Source organism: Pristis pectinata, chromosome 4, assembly GCF_009764475.1.
Source record: "Pristis pectinata isolate sPriPec2 chromosome 4, sPriPec2.1.pri, whole genome shotgun sequence".
Taxonomy (NCBI): Eukaryota; Metazoa; Chordata; class Chondrichthyes; order Rhinopristiformes; family Pristidae; genus Pristis; species Pristis pectinata.
This window is the reverse complement of record NC_067408.1, coordinates 39014258-39034245: the sequence shown is the minus strand read 5'-3', so window position 1 is coordinate 39034245 and position 19988 is coordinate 39014258. Positions and strand designations below refer to the sequence as shown.

The 19988-nt window shown below is 39.5% G+C and overlaps 2 protein-coding genes across 3 annotated transcripts in view; both read left to right on the top strand.

Annotated features, from left to right (window-relative positions):
• Positions 1 to 19988, top strand: part of sh3pxd2b (SH3 and PX domains 2B) — a 385135-nt gene that overhangs the window by 132136 nt on the left and 233011 nt on the right. The window lies entirely within an intron of this gene.
• Positions 1 to 19988, top strand: part of stk10 (serine/threonine kinase 10) — an 88007-nt gene that overhangs the window by 46294 nt on the left and 21725 nt on the right. The window contains exons 7-13 of one of the 2 annotated variants that reach the window (XM_052014623.1): positions 3961 to 4042; positions 6886 to 7020; positions 8012 to 8644; positions 11908 to 12038; positions 12265 to 12388; positions 12694 to 12873; positions 16378 to 16470. In XM_052014623.1, coding sequence (XP_051870583.1) covers positions 3961 to 4042; positions 6886 to 7020; positions 8012 to 8644; positions 11908 to 12038; positions 12265 to 12388; positions 12694 to 12873; positions 16378 to 16470 — 1378 coding nt within the window. The remainder of the gene's footprint in view (positions 1 to 3960; positions 4043 to 6885; positions 7021 to 8011; positions 8645 to 11907; positions 12039 to 12264; positions 12389 to 12693; positions 12874 to 16377; positions 16471 to 19988) is intronic. The other variant, XM_052014624.1, reaches the window with a different exon arrangement.

Here is a 19988-nt window from a genome sequence, read left to right as displayed (position 1 = left end):
GATTGGGGAGCATGTCTTATGAAAACAGGTTGAGTGAATTTGGCTTTCTCTTTGGAGTGACGAACGATGAGGGGTGACCTGATAGAGGTGTATAAGATGATGAGAAACATTGATCGTGTGGATAGTCAGAGGCTTTTTCCCAGGGCTGAAGTGGTTGCCACAAGAGGACACAGGTTTAAAGTGCTGGGGAGTAGGTACAGAGGGGATGTCGGGGTAAGTTTTTTTTTACTCAGTGGTGAGTGCATGGAATGGGCTGCCAGCAACGGTGGTGGAGGTGGATATGATAGGGTCTTTTAAGAGACTTTTGGATAGGTATATGGAGCTTAGAAAAAGAGGGCTATGGGTAAGCCTAGTAATGTCTAAGGTAGGGACATGTTCGGCACAGCTTTGTGGGCTGAAGGGCCTGAATTGTGCTGTAGGTTTTCTGTTTCTATTAGAATTCATGCTTGAAAGATTCTCAAGGTTCATTACCAGGCTACTACCTGAGTTGTGGAATTGAATTGTGCTGCACATTTTTTTCCAGTTCTCCTTCTGCATCAGGATCTCCATTAATGTCCTACACTTATATCTATGAAATAGCTAAATGCCTCATGAAATATTTGTTACTGAAAAGCAGGAGTGATTTTTCAAACATCTCATCCATATGCATTTGTTGCATTTTTTAGTAAGCTCCAATTATTTAGGAATCACTGAACTTACTGTGCCAAAGCTGTCAACATCCTGAGATAGCTCAAACAGAATGATGTTTGAGAGGAAAGACCTATCATTTGTAGTTTTTTTTAATATCACTCAGCCTGCTAAGTCGAGAGAGAGAGCTAATGAATGGTAAGAGTAGTACCAATGGTTTTTGTTGCACTGTTGGGATTCTCAGCAGAATTTTCCAGGCATTCTTAACCATACTAACCTGTGCAGCAGTGTAGTTTACCTGTCATTAGAAAGCTTGAAGACTTTCATGATCCTATCAACTCTTTTGGAAATCATTTGACTTGGTGACAGACTGAAAAAATTATAAATCATGAGGTGCTGAGGAAAAAGCTAACATTTAACCTGTGAACATAAACAAGTCTTTGCATCCAATGTGCCTTTCAGAAAATGAAAGTAGTGCAAGTTTTCTAAATAAGGTGGTCTTCTGATCTCCTCACTGTTGTGCAGCTGTCATGTGCAATTTTAATCTAGTTTAATTTGGGCGTGAAAGATGACAACACCACTGGTTTATATAAGGAAATTTCTGAAGTGGTGTCAAAGGTTCCATTTACAAGAGTAATTTGTGAGGGTAACATCATTGGGTTTCCCTTGTGTACTAAAGGAGACAAATCTATGATTTTTAAGAAGGGGGACAGGGTGTATTTTCTCTTCTAGACTGGCCACAGGATTTTTAATGCAAATATATTTTGGTAGCCTTCATCACTTTGATTTAGTATGAAATGGTTAACAGTTCAGCAATTATTGAGCAAATCTTCTCCCCTCTCCTATTACTTCAAGGGTCACTAGGTGCATGTATTTCCCCCCCCCCCCCCCCCCCCCCCCAACTCCCTAGGGAAGCGGAGAAATAATGGGAGAGGCAGTGGATTTGTGGGAAAAGCATGAAAGCAGATGCAAGCTCTGTCCCATCATTGATGGGAAGTTCTGAAGATTGGATTTTTTATTTGCCAAACAAAAATATCAAAAGTATCTGATTCACAATAAGTAATTGGTAGATGATACTGAATTTATTCAAAAATAGCATTTTCTGCAATTTTCCCTCCAAATTGCATACCTACTCCCAATATCTTAACCCTTTTTGTCTTCACTGAATCTCAATCCAGCATTGTAGAAGTACCTTCACCAGAAGGACTGCAGCAGTTCACAAAGTGGCGCACTAGCACTTTCTCAAGGCCAATTAGGAAGGGGTATCAAATGCTGGCCTTACTGGTGATGCCCAGATTCGGAAAATAAACATAGTAAAGAGGATGTCTTTGGATGCTATTTACCAGAACGTCCAGAAGATATTTGAAAATAGACTGTATAAGTCGAAGCTCCTAAAATTGAAATCAAATTACTTGTCAGTTTCGGAAATTGGTTAAGGGCAGATGATATAGAATAGAACGAGTGGTTTGGTACCCAAATTGGCAAGATATGCATGAGGATATCTTGCAAAGGTTTGGGTTGGGGTGGCAGATATTTAGCTGTATTATAAATTATTTGAATGACAGAAAAATGTAGAGAAAATAATCAAAACTTTTAACAGAATGGTGATCTATATGTCAAGGGGACAAGAATTCAGGGGATAGAAGTTGTGCTATAGCTACTTAAAGTCTTGTGTACACAACTGAAAGTCTGGGAGCATTTCTGAGCACCACACCATAGCGTTGGAGTAATTGCAACAAAGATTTATTAAAAATCTGGAATTCCAGGTATAAATTATCAAGAGAAATTCCATGAACTTGAATTGTTATCGGTGGCATTTTGTAGGTAGTTGGGTAGATTGATCAAAATTTTCAATTATTAAGAGAGCTTGACATAGAGAGAAATGATTGCTGTTTAGTAAGCAGACTAAGAATAGGAGCATTAGCGAAGTTAAGAAACCATCCTGCATTGAAAGAGTGGTAGAAGTTTAGAAACTAACAGAAGTCAATGGTAGGTCTTTTTTTAATTCTAAATCAGAGGTGCCTATATTCTTGATAATCAGGGTCTATGTGCGAGTGACAGGAGTTGAGTCATGCTTCATTGAATAGTGGAGCTTGATTTTTTTGGGGCTGAATGGCGTATCCCTATTTCTCTGGAACCAGGCATGATCCTCGTGTCAGTTGTCTATTGTGCAGCCAAAGTGGAAATGGAAAAGGGGATGGCAGCTGCTTAGAGGCAGCATTGTGTATAGAAATGTATAATTTATATAATATAAAACATGAATTTGTAGCATTCTGCAGGATATATCTGATAATAGAACAGGCAGACTGATTCACTGCAGGAGTGTAGAAAGATGATAATGTTAATGAAATGTTCATCACATGCGGATCTGCATAATTCACAAGGCCAATGCCCTTGTAGGGAAAGATTCTGGCTATTGGACAAATGGAAAGTTTGCTTAGTGATCCAGTTTCAATTTAAACTAATTGCCAGGTGTAGCCCCATTTGTGCTTGGGATCTCAGGCTTTAGTGATACCTTAGCTAGCTTGTGCCCAAGTTGAACTTGGTTAACTAGTTGTATGTTCCCTAATCAGTCACACAGAAGCTCTGCCTCTGTATTTCTCAGTAAATTAGTTTGGAGACCCTGCAGATACCTTTGCAAAGCAAAGCTAGGCATCAGTCATATCACAAGTACATGTTCAGCAATGCATTGAAATCAGAGTTATGCTTCATAAAAAGTTTGCTGGAGTTCTTTGTATTGCTCTTGAAATGTGGGTGATGCTAGCAAAATGAATTATTTTTGCTCTAAGGAAATTTTATTGCTTTGGGGCTTCTCTTTGAAGCTCTGCAGTCCTGTTAGTTATGATGAACTCATGGTTGTTTTGTGTAGTAATAAATGTGTGTCCAGGCCAGAGTGATCCGTGATTTCTGTGGGGTACTAGGTTTTGCTGATGTTTCTCCATTGTACTTTTCACAGTGGGGTGATGTTAAAAGCAATCTCAAAGCAACTTGGGTGAATTGTGAACTAAACTTGGTGAGAAGTTGTGCAGTGATCCTATAAGTAAAATTGCATCAGTAATGGCTATTGGGCCTGGGTCCAGGATTTGCTAATTATACAAAATTCTCAGCCCTAGATAGTCCTCAGTTGCACTTGTCCAGGTGAGAGGTGGGTTTACACTCCTGATTTTGAGCTATGAAGACGGAAAAGCACGTTAGAGAGGGCTGACAACTTGTTGCCTTTTTAATATAAGCTCCGCTGTAATTAAAATTGTTAGTTTTGTGCCAGATGGACCTAAGCAACACATCGTTGTAAAATTGAGAGTTTTAATCAGCCTGGAATTCTCATTTCTTCAGGTCTGCAGATTTTAAAGATTTTCTCAAGAAAGCACTGGATAAGAATCCAGATACCCGTCTCAGTGCTGCGCAGCTATTGCAGGTGAGAGCTTGACAGATGTTTCCTTGTTTCATTGTATAATTTGCAAAAGTGCAATCCAAGCATTTATCTTGCCATGTATAATCAAATTATGTATCTCAAATGTCATGGAATTGTCTGCAACATTTTTATTTTAAATTGATGTGTTACTGTGGTTCATCACTAGCTACCAAAATGAATTAGTGGAATGTTGAGTCACTTTACTGACTTCTATTACATGAGGTAGCCATGCTGATATTAAAGAAAGTGTTAAGATCATATTTAATCTTTAAATTCTCTATTAGCTATTCAATCTGATGGATATTGATCCTGTCTTTGATTGTGATAGTGTCAGTAGATTTGGGAAAGATGGATCAGTTGCAGAAATACTGTTAAAGGAAATATTTGTCAGGGCCTTTGTCACAAATGAAGGATGTGTCTGTAAGTTGTTCCTATCATTGCTGCTTGTATAGTTATAGCCAGGCAGGAAGTAACTTCAAAAAAAAATGTTTTAGCTTATTGTTTTTGGTTATTTGTGTTTCAGGTCAGATATGATTTTAATTTCTAAACAGACTTGTTTAATAGTGTGCATAAATTCTTATTTTTAATTGTCTTTGAGTGTCAGTCCACACTCAAGTTAACAAGCTGATACAGGGTCTAGTTGATGATATCAAACTGCATCTACTTGCTAATCATTTAATAGTTGATGTTAAATTTGGATTTTGCCAGAACTATTCAGCTCCAGGTCATGCCTAAACCTTAGTTCAAACATGGGCCTAAGGACAGAATTCCATAGGTAATGTAGAAGTGCATGCCCTTGACATCAAGGTAGCACTTTAGTGAGTGTGGAATTTAAGGGCTCTGCGAAAACTGAACTTGTTCAGTGTAAAGGGGAAAACACTGGCTGCAGTTGGACTTCCTTGCACTAAAGGAAGATATATTTGGTTATTGGAGGCCAATCATCTGTACTAGGACTTTGCTACAGCTGCTCCTCAGTAAACTAAGTCAACCCAACAGTCTTCAGCTACTTCACTCATTTCTTCAATCATTAGGTCAGAGGTGGGAATATTCACTGATGGAAATGTATCACTGTAACTTCTTTACTGGGTCTAAATCTTTGAACTTCCTATCTGACAGTACTGGTAAAACCTTCATCAGAAGTACTGCAGCAAGAAATTATCACCACCTCCACTGTCATCATAGTGAGAGTAGTTAAAGATGGATAATAAATGCTGGCCTTGCCATCGGGGCACAGATCCCATCAATAAAAATGTTAACATAAAATTGAGGTCTTCTGTTCCATCAGTGGGTGTAGCTTTATATCATTTAAAATGTTGTGCAGGCAAAAGCTTACTCCTAACCATGAATAAGAAGGTTCCAATGGCCTTTGATGTGCCAGATAAATTTGTACACAGTACAGTTCTAAAATCAAATGGAAAATGCCCATGTATTTGTATCTTATTTATATCTTCTGTGTGATCTGTTAAAATCTGAAGAATTCTAATGTCATGTAGCACAAACAACTTCAAGTTGGACTGGCTACTCCTCTAGTAGTTAGTGGTCTTGAACTAATTTAGTTCCAGCTGCAGTGAGCTAAACATGTCAATGTTTTGGTCATGGACCTGCCACTTGGAACCAGGGTAAGGTTTCTAAAGATGAGTTTCTTGTGCTGTGTAAGTAGGCAATGTAAAATATAAGCTTATTTCAGAAAGTTTCACTTTTAGTTTTGTCTCATGAACATGGAAGTGCCTGTCTTATTTTAAGAGGAAATAACTCTGAGGTTATTCTTTTGAACAGTGTCTGAAAATATTTAGTGCAGTTACCTTTTGTGTTCAAATTCTTCCAGGAGAGAATAGGATGAAATAGTGGAAGAATTCATTTGTTAACAGATTTTGATTGACAGTCCTTCCACAACCATCGTTATACGGTCCAATGAAGTAGTCGCACTGTGCTATTGGAGGACTTCATGGGTTTTGGAACCTATTTGGGAAAGGGGTACCATTAGTTCTCCATTCCACATCAACCCAGAACTCTGGATCTTCAGTCTTTACTGACTGATATTTTCTGCAGCGTATGATATGCCATACCTTCTAACTCAGTCGGGAATGCCACTACAGGGGCACAGGCTTCAGTGAAACAATTTGTGATATTAGAATCTTGTGTTTTTGGACCCTGCTAATATCATTTGAGGTAGCAACATGAATAAGAATGCAAGGAAAAGAAGCCAAACGGCTTGCCCTGCTCTTGATTCAAAGCTTTTCCCATATCCTCTGGTTCCCTTCATGTTCAAGAACCTATTGATTTCAGCTTGAAAACACTTAAGAGCATTTGCTCTTAAAGTGGAGAGCTGCAAAGGTTTGTAATTTTCTGCCTAAAGAAATTCTCATTCCACCAAGGGGTGTTATACCTCATAGTGATAGACAATCCAGACTTACTACAATTACACTATTAAATACTCTCATAACTATGTATGTCTCCTAAACTCCAGTGTGTCATGCCATTCTTAACCTCATTGACATCTGTTACTTTTACCAGATTTAATAGTGTTGATGCTAAATGTCTGTCCCCTTTCTTGTGCAAATACTTTGTATTTAACATGCCTGTAATTGAGTCTTCAGTCTTATTCTCTAATCATTCTAAAAGAGTGTGAATTTGTTATTTTCCCTTCTGTGATCCTTGGTGATATCTATTACCTGGTATTATTGTTAATTTTGTTCATAAAACCATCTTTCCCAAAAAGAAACAAATGTATGTAATCCAGAACAAAGTGAAAAGTGTGATCCTCTCAGTTGGGTACAAATTTGATGCATTTTTTTCACACTAGCATTTATGTTAAGTACAATCAATTCAATCTCTTGTTTTAACAGCACCCTTTTGTGAGTGGTGTCAGTACTAATAAGCCACTCAGGGAATTAGTGGCAGAAGCAAAAGCTGAAGTGATGGAGGAAATAGAAGACAATAGAGAGGAAGCAGAAGACGATGATTCATCAGAACCCATATCAGTAAGTGCAAAACTAAAATGAAATTTACCTTTAAAATTTGTTTTAAGTTGCAACTGGGCCAAGGCAAAGCTGTTGTCTGAAGTGTTTTTATGTGAGTATTAATGTGTGGATAAAACAGTACATAGAGTATGACTGAAAATGGCAGCTTGTAGGACTTGGAAAACAAAATACCCTCTGCTCTATATCTTTCAGAAACCTCATTTTAACCAAGTGTTTAGAACAATTTGCAAAAGTAGGAGGACCTTCTATAGATCATTGCTTCACCTTAGTTGGGATTATTGTGTTCCATTCTGATCACCACACTTCAGTTGAGACTAGAAGTAATGTACCTCTGAAAATGAAATAATTTAATTAGTGGACCATGTGGAGAACTAGAATTTTTCACCACTGAGTAGAGAAGGTTAATGGGCATTTAATGAAAATGGTACAAAAACATTGTGTTTTGGTGAAGTAAAGGAAATGCTGTTGTCACTGGCAGATGATAAAGGCAAGTGGCAAATGGATCATAATGGAATTTTAAAAATAATTTACGATCTGGAATTACTACTTGAAAATAGTGAAAAGTTTAACAACAAAAATGAGTTATATGGGCAGATATATAAGTGATGGGATAGCTTTCTTAAATGTCGGCTGCAGACCAAGTGAGCCAGATAGCCCCTTTATCAAACCATTCAATAAATTTTATCTTGTTTTGATGTCTTTATGTACATTTAATTCTGCCCTATTATTTTTGTTTTATAATGTGAATGTAACTTAAACTGCTGAAAGTCCATGTGGAAATTTAGGAATGTTCTATCGTAAAGGGCACACTCAAATAATGAGAGGTAAAAACCATTTGTACAGAAACCTCTATTGTGAATAAATCACAACATTTTGTAGAAATTATATTTATTTTGTAACCAAATACTGTGGTTAATTACAGACATCTAGCATTAATTGGCTAAAATGTAAATTACTTAATGCATAACTGAAATAAGATGTTGTTCTTTAGCCCCTTCCAGGTCATGCACGTGGTCCTTCTGAATTGAGCCAAATTAGTCTGGAAACAGAAACCCTTCCCAAGATCTCAGAAGTCAATGGTGCTGATCCTAAAGTTATAAAGCCTGATAAATCCACTGAAGGGCAATTGGATGAAGGCACATGCAGCAGTGATAGTGACAAAGCAGAAAGTGAGAACTCAGTGAAGACCATCAGTATTGACTCTGGAACTGATGATGTAAAGCCCAGTCCATCTACTGAAGACAAATCTAAAGTGGACCTGCAAATTATTGATGGAAAAATGGAAAGTATAAATACTTCTGTACAAGTTTCTGAAGAGAAGGTATTGGGGCAGAATTCTACTGAACAAAAGCAACCAAATTTGGTGGTGAATTCTGAGTCTGTCCAGTCTACGGATATGCAGATCCCTGAGGATACTGCTGTTTCAAAGAATGAAGACAAGTCTGATAATCAAGTCACTCTGGCTCCAGATACATTGACTCCTAATGGAGTTGTAGACTCTCCTGAGAGAATTTCAAAGAGAGATTCTTCGGGTAGTGTATCTGCTTCTGACAGCATGGACTTCAGTGTTTCCATTTCAGGTGATCTATCTTTAAACAAGGAGAGTGGTTCTCTATCCATACGGGTAAGAAAACATGCTTTTTTGTCAATTCCTAGGAAAAGAAGTTTATTAACATGAAAAGGTGTAGAGCACATTAAGTCTTTGAAAGAAAGTAAACTCATACACTTACTCCTTTATCTTTGCTCTTGCTTGGGTTACTTGTTTGAAGACTACATGCCCACCAGTTCTTTAACCAAGTGAGACTCCAAGCATCTCTTAGCTCCATGCCACTGATGGATTATTTTTATCTTGAAGTTTCTCTGGCTCCCTAGTCCTAGATGATTCTATTTGTACTTCTATTGTACTCCTTTTGCTATCCCAGTTAAATGCCAACTAAGAATGCACACACCAGGGATCAGAGCAAGATAATCTTTGCTTGAACTGTTCAGCTACTTGCTGTGTTAATCAGTTGAGTCATCAGATGCTATCTGGTTGCAATCAAATGAGCTACTTCTGCAAGTATCTATAACATAAATTTGCTGCTTCTAGGAAAGATGAAGTTCAAATTTCTATCCTTGTGGTAAACTTGTTCTTCATTCATTATCCATTTTAAATAACCTGTATACACGGTGCCACTTAAAATATTGTTGACTTACACTATTCTTTGCAATCTTTTTGTTTTAAAATTGAGTTTAGCTATGGAAATATGAGTTCTTAATGTTATTTTTTTCTAGTCTTTTATGAATGGACTGATGAGTAATTCATAGTATACAAAGCTCCTCTCTCACTTGTAATCGACATGAAATAAGCTGAATATATCCATTAGGTCAATTGCTCCTGAACAGTTATCCTTGGTCATACATAACTTCGTTGCAATCTGAGGATTGATTGAATTGTTATGGATGACTAAAAATTGGAAGAAAAAGTCTCTCAGATTCAGAAAAGATTTTCAGATAACAACTCTACATTGACACCAAATTGCTGCCTTTTTGGATGTTGATGGACCACCTCTGTTTCTTGCGGTATCTGATTTTAGTGCTGATTAACAGAACATAATTTAAAATTCCAGTGCTATCTGGACCTGAGATTCTATTTTCCCTTGAACTATCTCAGTTGATAGTTTGCATTTCTACATTCTGCATTGACATTGGGGCATATCTTCCAATGCTTTGAAATTGCTGGTCGTCTGTCACCTGGATGTGGGATCATAGAGCAATACAACACAGTACAGGCCCTTCGGCCCAATGAGTCCATGTCGACCACAGTGCCCACCCAGCTAGACCCAATTTCCTGTGTTCGGCCCATATCCCTCTAAGCCCTGCCCCTCCATGTACCTATCCAAGTGCTTCTTTAATGATACTATTGTACCTGCCTCAACCACTTCCTCTGGCAGCTCGTTCCATGTACTCGCCACCCTCTGCATGGAAAAAGTTGCCCCTCAGGTCCCTTTTTAAATCTTTTCCCCTCTCCCTAAATCTATGCCCCCTAATTTTGGACTCCCCTACCCTGGGGAAAAGACTGTTACCATCCATCTTATCTATGCCTATCCTGATATTATAAACCTCCATAAGGTCACCCCTCATTCTCTTATGCTCCAAGAAATATAGACCTAGCCTGACCATCCTCTCCCTATAGCTCTGGCCCTCTAGTCCTGGCGACATCCTCATCAATCTTTTCTGCACTCTTTCTGGTTTAACCACACCTTTCCTACAACAGGGTGACTAGAATGCAGTTTTTTTTCCTAACATTATGCCTTGGCATGATCTTCTGGGAAACTGGCTCCCTGTTCATTGGCACAATTCAGGTCCTGTCCTAATGCTAGTGGCCATTTGTGCTGTCAGTCAGTAAATCCCCAAATTTGCCACCTGTCTGAGTTGTCATCTTACTTGAATGTTTATGCCCTTTGGAACCTGTTTCTAAACGCATGAGAACAATTTAAAGCATTTGAACTAACTTTGTCAGATCAAACAAAAATATGTACTTGCCTTTCTCATGACAGGCACTCTTGTATTTTCTGTTGGGTCACAAAGACCAATCAGTTAATAAGTTCACTTTTTTAAGAACTTCTTTAAAAGAGAGTGCAGTTCATTATGATGTTGCATATGTCCAGAATGTAATCAAATGCTAAAATCTTGTCCAATTCTATATCCTTGAAATTCAGTAACTGATTTTTTTTTGATGATATGTAGTTGTGAGTTAATTTTTTTTGAGAAATACTACAACAGCCATTTGTGGGTGATGGAGGGATGCATAGGAGGATGTCATTCCTCACTTCTATTCAGTATTCCAGGGGACTTTGAACCACTATCCTGGGAACAGCCATAGTTGGATAGTTCTGGGAAAACAGTGACCTACCAGCATGATACTAGATCGTGAATCCCTTCACTTAAGTCAGTGACTTGCTTTGTGTCCTTTGACACTCCACCACACTCCTTTTTTTCACCCCCCTCCATCTCATCCTGACCTAGTGCCCTGATGGAAAGTCTTGACCCAAATTGTCAACCGTCCATCTGCCTCCACAGATGACCCACTAAGTTCATCCAGCAGTTTGTTGTTTTGTTTCCAAACCCAAATGTGCAACACCAGGCCTTCAGACATAACTGTGATTGGCAGTGGGGAGACCAATGACTGAAGTGGTCAATGGTACCCTGGTGCTATACACACCTAGTGCTTCCATCATGGTGTACAAAATTTTCTTGGCAGGTTGTTCCAGTGCACCAAAAAATGTAGCAAAAAAACAATAAATGTCTTATGATGTGCCAGTAGCATACAATAAAATGATGACTTGAAACAATCTAAGTGGTTGGGAGGGTACTTTGTAGGGGTTAAGCTGTCAGTACATTTATAGCTGCAGAAAGTTCAAAGAATTTGATTTGTGTAGAGCATATCAAAGGGATGAGTAAAAAATTGATGGATTGTCAGTGATCCCAAATGGCTGATCAGGCACATTGATTAAAGTAAAATCACAACTCACTTGACTGAAACTCAGGTTTTTGGACTAAATGAGCAACATACAATAATTGTTCCCATTGCTGTCCAGTAATTGTATCAACAGTTTTCTATAAGCATTATCAACTTGACAGTTTTGGGATTTAGACATTAAAATACATAACTCCAATGCCACCATGGAGGTAGTGTAAGAGATATTAACCCGTGGGATTTGAAGAGAACTTGAGCATCTCTTTAAGATTCCACATATTGCTGAATGAACTTTAATAAATCCTGGTTAGCAGCAGGTGTGATAAAATTGTTAATGTTTACTAAGTTTAGAACGCAATTGAATTGTTGAGTGAATCACTTTGTGCCCTTTCCAATTAATCAGTGTGATTGTGTGCTTGTTTGTATAGGGTAATAAAACTAACAACAAAACTCTGAAGCGAACTAGAAGATTTGTTGTAGATGGGGTGGAAGTAAGTGTTACCACATCAAAGATTATTGGTGAGGATGAGAAGAAAACAGAAGAAATGCGATTCCTAAGGCAGGTGGACTTTTTTTTAAAAAAGATAAAGATCTTTGAATATATTACAAAATAGCAATCGGTAAATTCACAATCTACTTGGAGGGCTTTATTTTAGTATGTATTAAAAATGTTTCTTGCTTTCTGATATAGGATGTTTGTAAACTTTGTAAACTAAATTCATACAAAAATTGTCTTGTGCAGTACATCACTTGACTATCAGCTTTAAATTCTTCAAAATCAACAGGAGACAGGAGTTACGAGAGTTGCGATTACTTCAGAAGGAGGAACATCGGGCTCAAACTCAACTTAATTTGAAGCTACAGCAGCAGTTTGAACAAATGCTTCGCCGCTTTGAACAAGAGATGAATGTATGATTTGTCTTTTTTTCTTAAAACTATTTCTGACTTGTGTGACAAAATGGCCAAGTAAACTAGGATACCATGTCTTCTCGCAGCTTGGGACTTCTGTAAATCACTTTTTTTAACCAGAGTGTATTTTTGGAGAAATATCAAAGTCCATGTTCTTCATGCTGCTTCAGAAATAATTTGGGAAACATTAGAGGTTAGCGGGTCACAATTAAAGATTTGCAAGTACTTTTGCTGTTAGCTCATCAGAAGGGGCTCATCACAAGTAATTTTTAATAATGAAGCATACAAACTATTTTTCTCTGTAGGCAAAGAAAAAGTTCTTCGACACAGAATTGGAGAATTTGGAAAGACAACAGAAACAACAAATTGAGAAAATGGAACAAGACCACACAAACCGGCTGCGTGACGAGGCCAAACGAATCAAAGCTGAGCAAGAGGGGGAATATGCCAAATTTGTGGATCAATTGAAAGCCAAGAAGAAAGAGGTAAAAATAAACAAAATACAAGAGTATGTTATCAAGTTAGAAGCTTCCCAGCAAGCTTGTGTAGAAATGTTGTTGAATCATGAAATGTGATCATAACAAGCTAGGTTTTCAGTATGTATGATAGTGACTAATAGTAGCAATTATTCAGATCCTGTTACTTGGTTTAGGCCTTAAGATCACTTTTTATTTTCTTAATCTCAGTATTATGTTCATCAAATGCAGCTTCTGAGTAGCTAAGTTCAAGTTGCAAATAGTCTGCATAACCCTTGAGCACTGTGGGTTTACATTTCCCATTGCAGTTTAAACATCTGAAACTAGATAATTTAGCTACCTTTGGTTTGTTTTTAAGACCATGCTGTTTTATTTTCCTTTCAGCTAAAACAAGCAAAATGTTAATAGTGTATGGGATATGAGGTTTCCTGTAGAAAGTCCATAATGTGTACATGGCTGTTCACTTTTGATCTTTGTACCTGAAGGATGTTGCAAACTTTTTTTATCATTGAAATGCCTGGCTTGTCAGCAGTGTTACTGCAGAACTGGTGGATTTTTTAGTTGTAGCTTTTCACCTGAAAATGAATACAGTTGGTATTTTGTATCCACTTGCATATCTTGTATTTTTCTTTTTGCTAGGTGCTTGCTATTAAAGATTTGCAAGTACCACCTTGAATTGGCTCATCACAAGGGGCTATTTTAATATGTACAAGAGCATGATGAGGGATGTGATACTCATTCCGACTCTTGTATTCTTCTCCAGAGTATACGTCTCATCTTGCATCATAGCATGAATGGCATGATGGGAGATACTGTTAGCAAAAGTAGTAAACACCTCACTTTCCCACCGGTGTGTCAAACTAGTAACTCTTTAGACTTTGTGTGATTTGAAATTATCCAAAAGATAAGAAAACTAAGTTTACTCCTTAATGATTGAGTGCTATTATTTTGACATATGGATTCAATGTGTTTAGATCCTTGTTAGTTTGGTGGTAAAGGTATCTTAGAGTGCAAGATTCTTTGAGATTATTGCAAAAAAAAAGGAGCGCCAGTTAATATGGTGTTACAGAACAATTCATTGGGATAGAAAAGAAACTCATCTCCTGTCTGGCCAGCTTTTTCCAGTCCCTCATTGTTAGAGCTCCATGGTCCTATTCTGGGACCTCAGTAGAAGCTCCGGTTGTGATTAGAGATGTAAGATTTTTTTTAAAAAAAGTCTCCATATGGTAAATATGCAGCATACTTTGAGCAGTGTTGCATTTCATTCACGCATGTATTACGTATGTAAAAACATGTTGCCTCGTATAGAATTTAAAGCCTGTGGAGACATCAGCCCAGGATACAATGAAAAGATAGAAACCTCTTTGGATGCAAAATAACTAATCCATTTATTCAGAATACAGCCTCCTTTCAAGTTATCCACAAATCTCCAGCAGTATTTACTTCGGAAGAAGCAGCTGAGTTTAGAATTACAAAGAAAAACAATAGGCCATTTAATCAAGTTGGTCTGTGCAGTTGTTCCCACTGTAGTCACCCCTTGCTATCCTGCCACTGTCCCTCTACTTTTGTCTTGTATGCATCAGGACAGTCCTTAAATATGAAATTGCTATCTGTTTCAGCCTCTCCATGTGGCAGTGTTCCATATTCTCATTGCTCTCGAGTAAAGAAATTCTTGTGGAAGAGGAGGGTGATGTGGCTCCTCTAACTCTTGCGCTTCTGTGTGGCATAGATTAAAGACATGTTTGTTATGTGATTTGTTGACTTTTTGACCATTCTTATTTCTTTTCTCAGTGCCAATTTGACTACTGCTGTCTGCGACTTTTCCAGAAATTTTTCTCAAGATGCAAATAAACTGCTCTAAGCATTTTTCCCTCTCTCCAGTGTTACTGTGTTGAAGTTGAGACTCAATATGCCATTTCCTGTTTCATTCTCCAAGGTCTTCAAAGCATCTCTTGGATGTTCTTCTGATCCATAATGATACTATCATCTCCTTGCCATACATGATGCACAATAGGCTTTGTCTTTTCATCAGGAATTCTGAAATTTTTATATTGATGTCCTTGAGATTACCATTCACTTTTTCCTGCCTTTTTCTGAGCCAGAGCGAATTTGTCAAAAAATTTAGTTGAACTTTTTTGGGAGATCTTTACATCTGAACACATTGAAGAAAACTATCAATTTTGAAGTATCTTTTGTAAGAAAGTAAGATAGGTGAACGTGGTTAAAATAACATTACAAAAAACATAACTGATTGTGGATTTCACTTTGCATCTCTGCAAATTCAAATTTGATCTGAGTACAGAGCCCAGAACTGTGCTTGCTTCTCGGGAAGGGTATCTTGCACTGTTCCAACATGCCACCATGTGGAATGCAGCTCCACTGAGGGGTTAGACCTGTTCTGCAGTCCTCTTAGTTTGGGGCCCTTAATGAACTTAAATTGCATTCTTGCAGCCAGACTTGTGTAATTCGGATATAAAAGCTGAAAAGGCTGAGCAAATCGGGCAGCATATATGATGAGCATGGCTGACATTTCAGATTGATGATTTTTCATCAGAACTCAGAAGTTTGAGATGTAACATGTTTTAGGTAAGCACAGAGACAGGAAAGCAGAGGAAGAGTGGAAGGTTGGAGAGATTAACAGAAGACTCAGTACTATGAAGGAAAGGGTGAACTAAGGAAGGGTAGTTTGAAAGATGCAACTGGGATAGGACCGTCACCAGTGGTAGCTACTGTGTGAAGGAAAGCATAGGGCCATCGATTATAATCGGAGCTTGTTCTGATGTTGGGTCCAGGAGACTGTAACTTCCCTCATTTGAAGATGTGATGTTGATCCTAAAATTTCTGTTGAGCAAGAGGCTGGGAACAGGTCAGTGATGGAGTTGAAAGCAGACACAACTGGAAGTTTGAACTTGTATCCTGAAAGGAGGTGCCCTGCAAAGCTGTAGTCAGTCCGTGTTTGGTGGTCTGAATTTAATGAAGGCTGCATTGTGAAGAAAGTAGAGTGTAAATAGCTGTTTCACTTAGAATTTAGAACCGTGAATGGTGAGAGATGGTGGAGGGGGCACATAGAGGTGGTGATGGTGTAGGAGTTAAAGCAGATGTTGCATTTCCTACACCTGAATGGGAAAGGGAGCGGTGAATGTCAGTGACCATTGAGTGATTCATGGTGTCAGAGTGGGAATGCTCCCCCGGAATCCTGATGCTACCCAACTTGCTGAGCATTTTCTGTGTATTCTGTTATTTCAGATTTCTAACTTCTGGAGTAATTTATGTATTGGTATAACGTAGGTGTGGCTGAGAATTACTTCTGAAGTACAATGCAACATAATTTATAAATCAATTGAAAACCTTAAATACTTTAAAGATTTATTTTGCCTAACCATAACAAAATGGCACAAGATAAATGGACTTCATACTCAGTTTGACCACTCTCGTTCTTAATCCTGAAATCTCTGCACTTGATGCAGTTTATTAAATTAACTGTTTAAAATATGTATTTTTGTTGCACATTAGGTAAAGAGTGAGGTTGAAAACCTTCCCAGAAACCAACGCAGAGACAGCATGAAACAAAAAATGGGAGAATTTGCACAGAAGAAAAAAACACAGGTAGCAGCAGTAAATAGCAATAATGAATTAGAATGGGCCTAAAACTGAATACGTAAGCTGCTTTCACCTGTTCTTGATTTGAATTGGCCAAAACTTTTTAAGATCTTTTTTTTAACCTCTCTATTCCTACCACAACTTTAAGAACTCTTCATTTGCTTTCCTTTGTACCACTTATATACACAATATTAAAAGCAAAAAACAAACTGCTGGAGGAACTCAGCAGGGCAGGCAGTATCTGTGAATGCAAAGGGATGATTGACATTTTGGGTCAGAAGTCTACACCAGGACTGAGAGTGCAGAGGGAAGATAGCCAGTATAAAGAAGCGAGAGAGGGGAGCAACAGAGGTAGCTAGATGATGGGTGGAACCAGGTGAGGTGGGGAATGACTGCAGACGGAGCCAGGTGGGGACGGTGAGAGATGGAGACTGGTGAGTGATAGGTGGAAGTGGATAGAGATGGAGGCAGAGGCTGGAAGGTGATATGTGGAACCAGACGAGAGAGATGATAGGCTGATGGAACCGGATAGGGGAGGGGATTGGAAGGGTGGGCCAGGGGAGGAAAAACCTTGGTGGATGGGTGTGTGTGGGTGATGGGCAGATGGAACCAGGTGGAGAAGGGTGTTGAATCTAGGTAATGGGGGGGGGGGGGTGGGAGGTGGTGGTGGGTAGAGATGGGGTACAGGAATGGAAAACGTGAATAAAGGGATAGGGAACCCAGGTGCACAGATAGGAGTGGGAAAGGAACAGTGGGGGTGTGGATTACTTGAAATTGGAAAATAGTGTTCGTACCGTTGGGTTGTAGGCTACCCAACTGGAATGAGGTGTTCTTGACTGTACTGTCTGACTGTACTACTGATATACACTGTTGTAATTCATCTATTAATTAACTCTGGCACAGAACTAACCCCACACTGCAAACGTGAATATTGTTTCCCAACTTATTTTGTTTTCTCTTCACTTATTGTGTTTTTTTTTGCAAACTTGTGAAAAAGAAATTATTCCATTGATATTTCATATGATCTACTTGGGAGTTGGGTCTTAGTTCAATGAAGCCATTTAAGTCGTGTTAAAGAGCCGGATTCTGTGCAATTAACTATTAGAGGCACTTCTTAATATTGGATACTTGGGTTGGATAACCTCCTAATTGTTCTTTTCCAACAGTGTATTGTCGTCGCTGATATCAACTGAACTCTGACAACTTGCACTTGTTTCTCAATCACACTTTATTTACTTGTGCACAAGGAGAACGGTCCAGCCCCTGCCTGTCACCAGACTATTCGAAAGTTTCAGTAGAGTTCTTTTTTTAAACAGATATTGACCAATTAAAATCTTTGGGCACCTTAGAATCCCTCATTTGCAGACACAAAATAGCAATCAAGTTCCATTAACATAGGTGTTAATGACCAATAGAAACTACATGTTAATGGCCAATAATACCTTCGAGTTAGTAAAGTAATTGTCCAATAGTTAGTGTGTGCCTTGCAGTCCTTTGCTTGCATCCTTGTCTTGGTATGCCTGGTGACCTCTGCTCCCAGGCTGTACAAAGAAGAGGTCTGCTCTCAAGGACCTTGCTCAGCATGGGTGACTGCAGACTGTCAGCAAACCATCTTTGCCTGCACACTATCTTAACCCTTGCCTTGCCACAGTATCCACATCTACCCCCCCCCAGTCCTGTGAAGGACAACACAGATCTTGCTGCGTTTCAATAGCACAGAATTTCTGGGGCACTTGGCTGCTGGATCATGATGGAGGTGGCTGCTCTGTGGGCCATCACCCCACAGTGATTTCAGGCAAGGGATTAAAAAGAATATCACAACAAGCAGAAATAAGGCCCTGAGTATCCATTGTATAATGGAGCTGCCCCAACCTCCCAACAGGGAATGGAGCCAGTTAAAGGGCCCCCAAGATGACGAAGGGTCCTATGTAACTCCTGCCCAATCGTTCTGACCTTGTCAGCCTCCTGGATGTGTGTGGCCAAATCAGTGATGTTTTTAGATGAGTCAGGAATGTACAAACAACATTCCTGACCAATAATGGCACAAGTACCGCCTTCCTTGGCCAGTAGAAAGTCTAACACTAACAGGTTCTGGAGGGCCACAGTGTGCATCGCTACCACCTCAGCTGTAATGTCCTTAATGGCCTGGCTGGTGTCCTGTAGCGCTAGGACCATCTCATTAGCCAACTTCTCCATTGCCAAGGCCGTATTGATGTTTACACGAGCCAGCCTTGCAGGTCCTCCAGAATGGGGCCGCTATTATCCAGAAGCGTTCAGCCTCTGCGATAGCCCTTTGGTGGCCCTGTACGGTGGGATGCAGAGAAAATGACCATAGGTGGTGCATATGTGGTATTATGTAGGCCAAATAGCAAAAGCCTTTCCATCCCACAGGCAACCGTGGGTATGCCTTGATGCTGCACACCTAGTATGTCCCGTTAAGGGTCGGGGTGGCATAGTAGCTTGCGCGTTATTGAATCTACATGTGCTGTTTTCCCATCAGGGTAGTACCTTCCCATTGGTGGGTGCATTCTTTGCCTCTCCTTTGCCCCATCAGGGTTGGAGAGGGTGGTGCTAGGGTCCTGTTATATGAAGGCAAATAACACCCATCAAAGCCTACATGCTGGGGGATAGTATACATCTTTCCTTCAGACTGCAGTCCAATGCCCCAACCTTACTTCCCAATACCACTAGCCTTGGGGCTTCCTGATTCTTTCCCAGTTTCCTCCCAGACCGCTAGGCACCGCTGTTTTCCTCGTCCTGTTGTTGAAATGGTGCCAAGCTTCCATTCCAGAAAAAGAAAAGGGGATGAGATCCAAGGGAATGCCTCCCACTGAATGTGTGGGCCCACTAGAATATACCCAACGCCAACTTGACTGATTAGAGCACAGAGCATATTCATAACTAAGACTTAAAAGGTGTTGTAATGTGGCTCTGCACTTAAGTGAAGGATGAGTGCACAGGATATCCTCAATCTAAAACTCTTAATGACTACGCAAAACCACGAATGATAGTGATCAAATAATTCAGTTAGTTATTGTCCTCGGGGTCTTTGCCACCGGTGTCCTTGGAGCTTCACGGCAGTATGCATGATCAACAACACGTGATAAGGACTTTCCCACTGGGGTTCAAGGCAATTTTTCCATCTATAGGATTTCATGAGCACGCAAACTCCTGGCTGGTGGGTACAGCACTCTGTAGTCATTACAACCTTCTGGGCTTCAATTACCTGTTGATGGAAACTTTTAAGAGTTCATGTTAGTGTCATGCAATACTGCAACATGCTTTCACTCATGGCATGGATGTCCATCTGTTTGACAGAAAAGGGAGGCGTGACTGGTAAGCGCATGGGACGTCCCAATACTATGTCATGGTGATAGACCTGTTACATGGTTTCAAGTGCAGCGCATTGTCATGAGGGCCAGTGGAAGTGCCTCTGGCCATTTCCGTCCCGTTTCCTCTCATAATTTAGGCAATCTGTTTGTCAGGATTCCATTTCAGGGGTCGCTCCACTGCCCCATTCAATT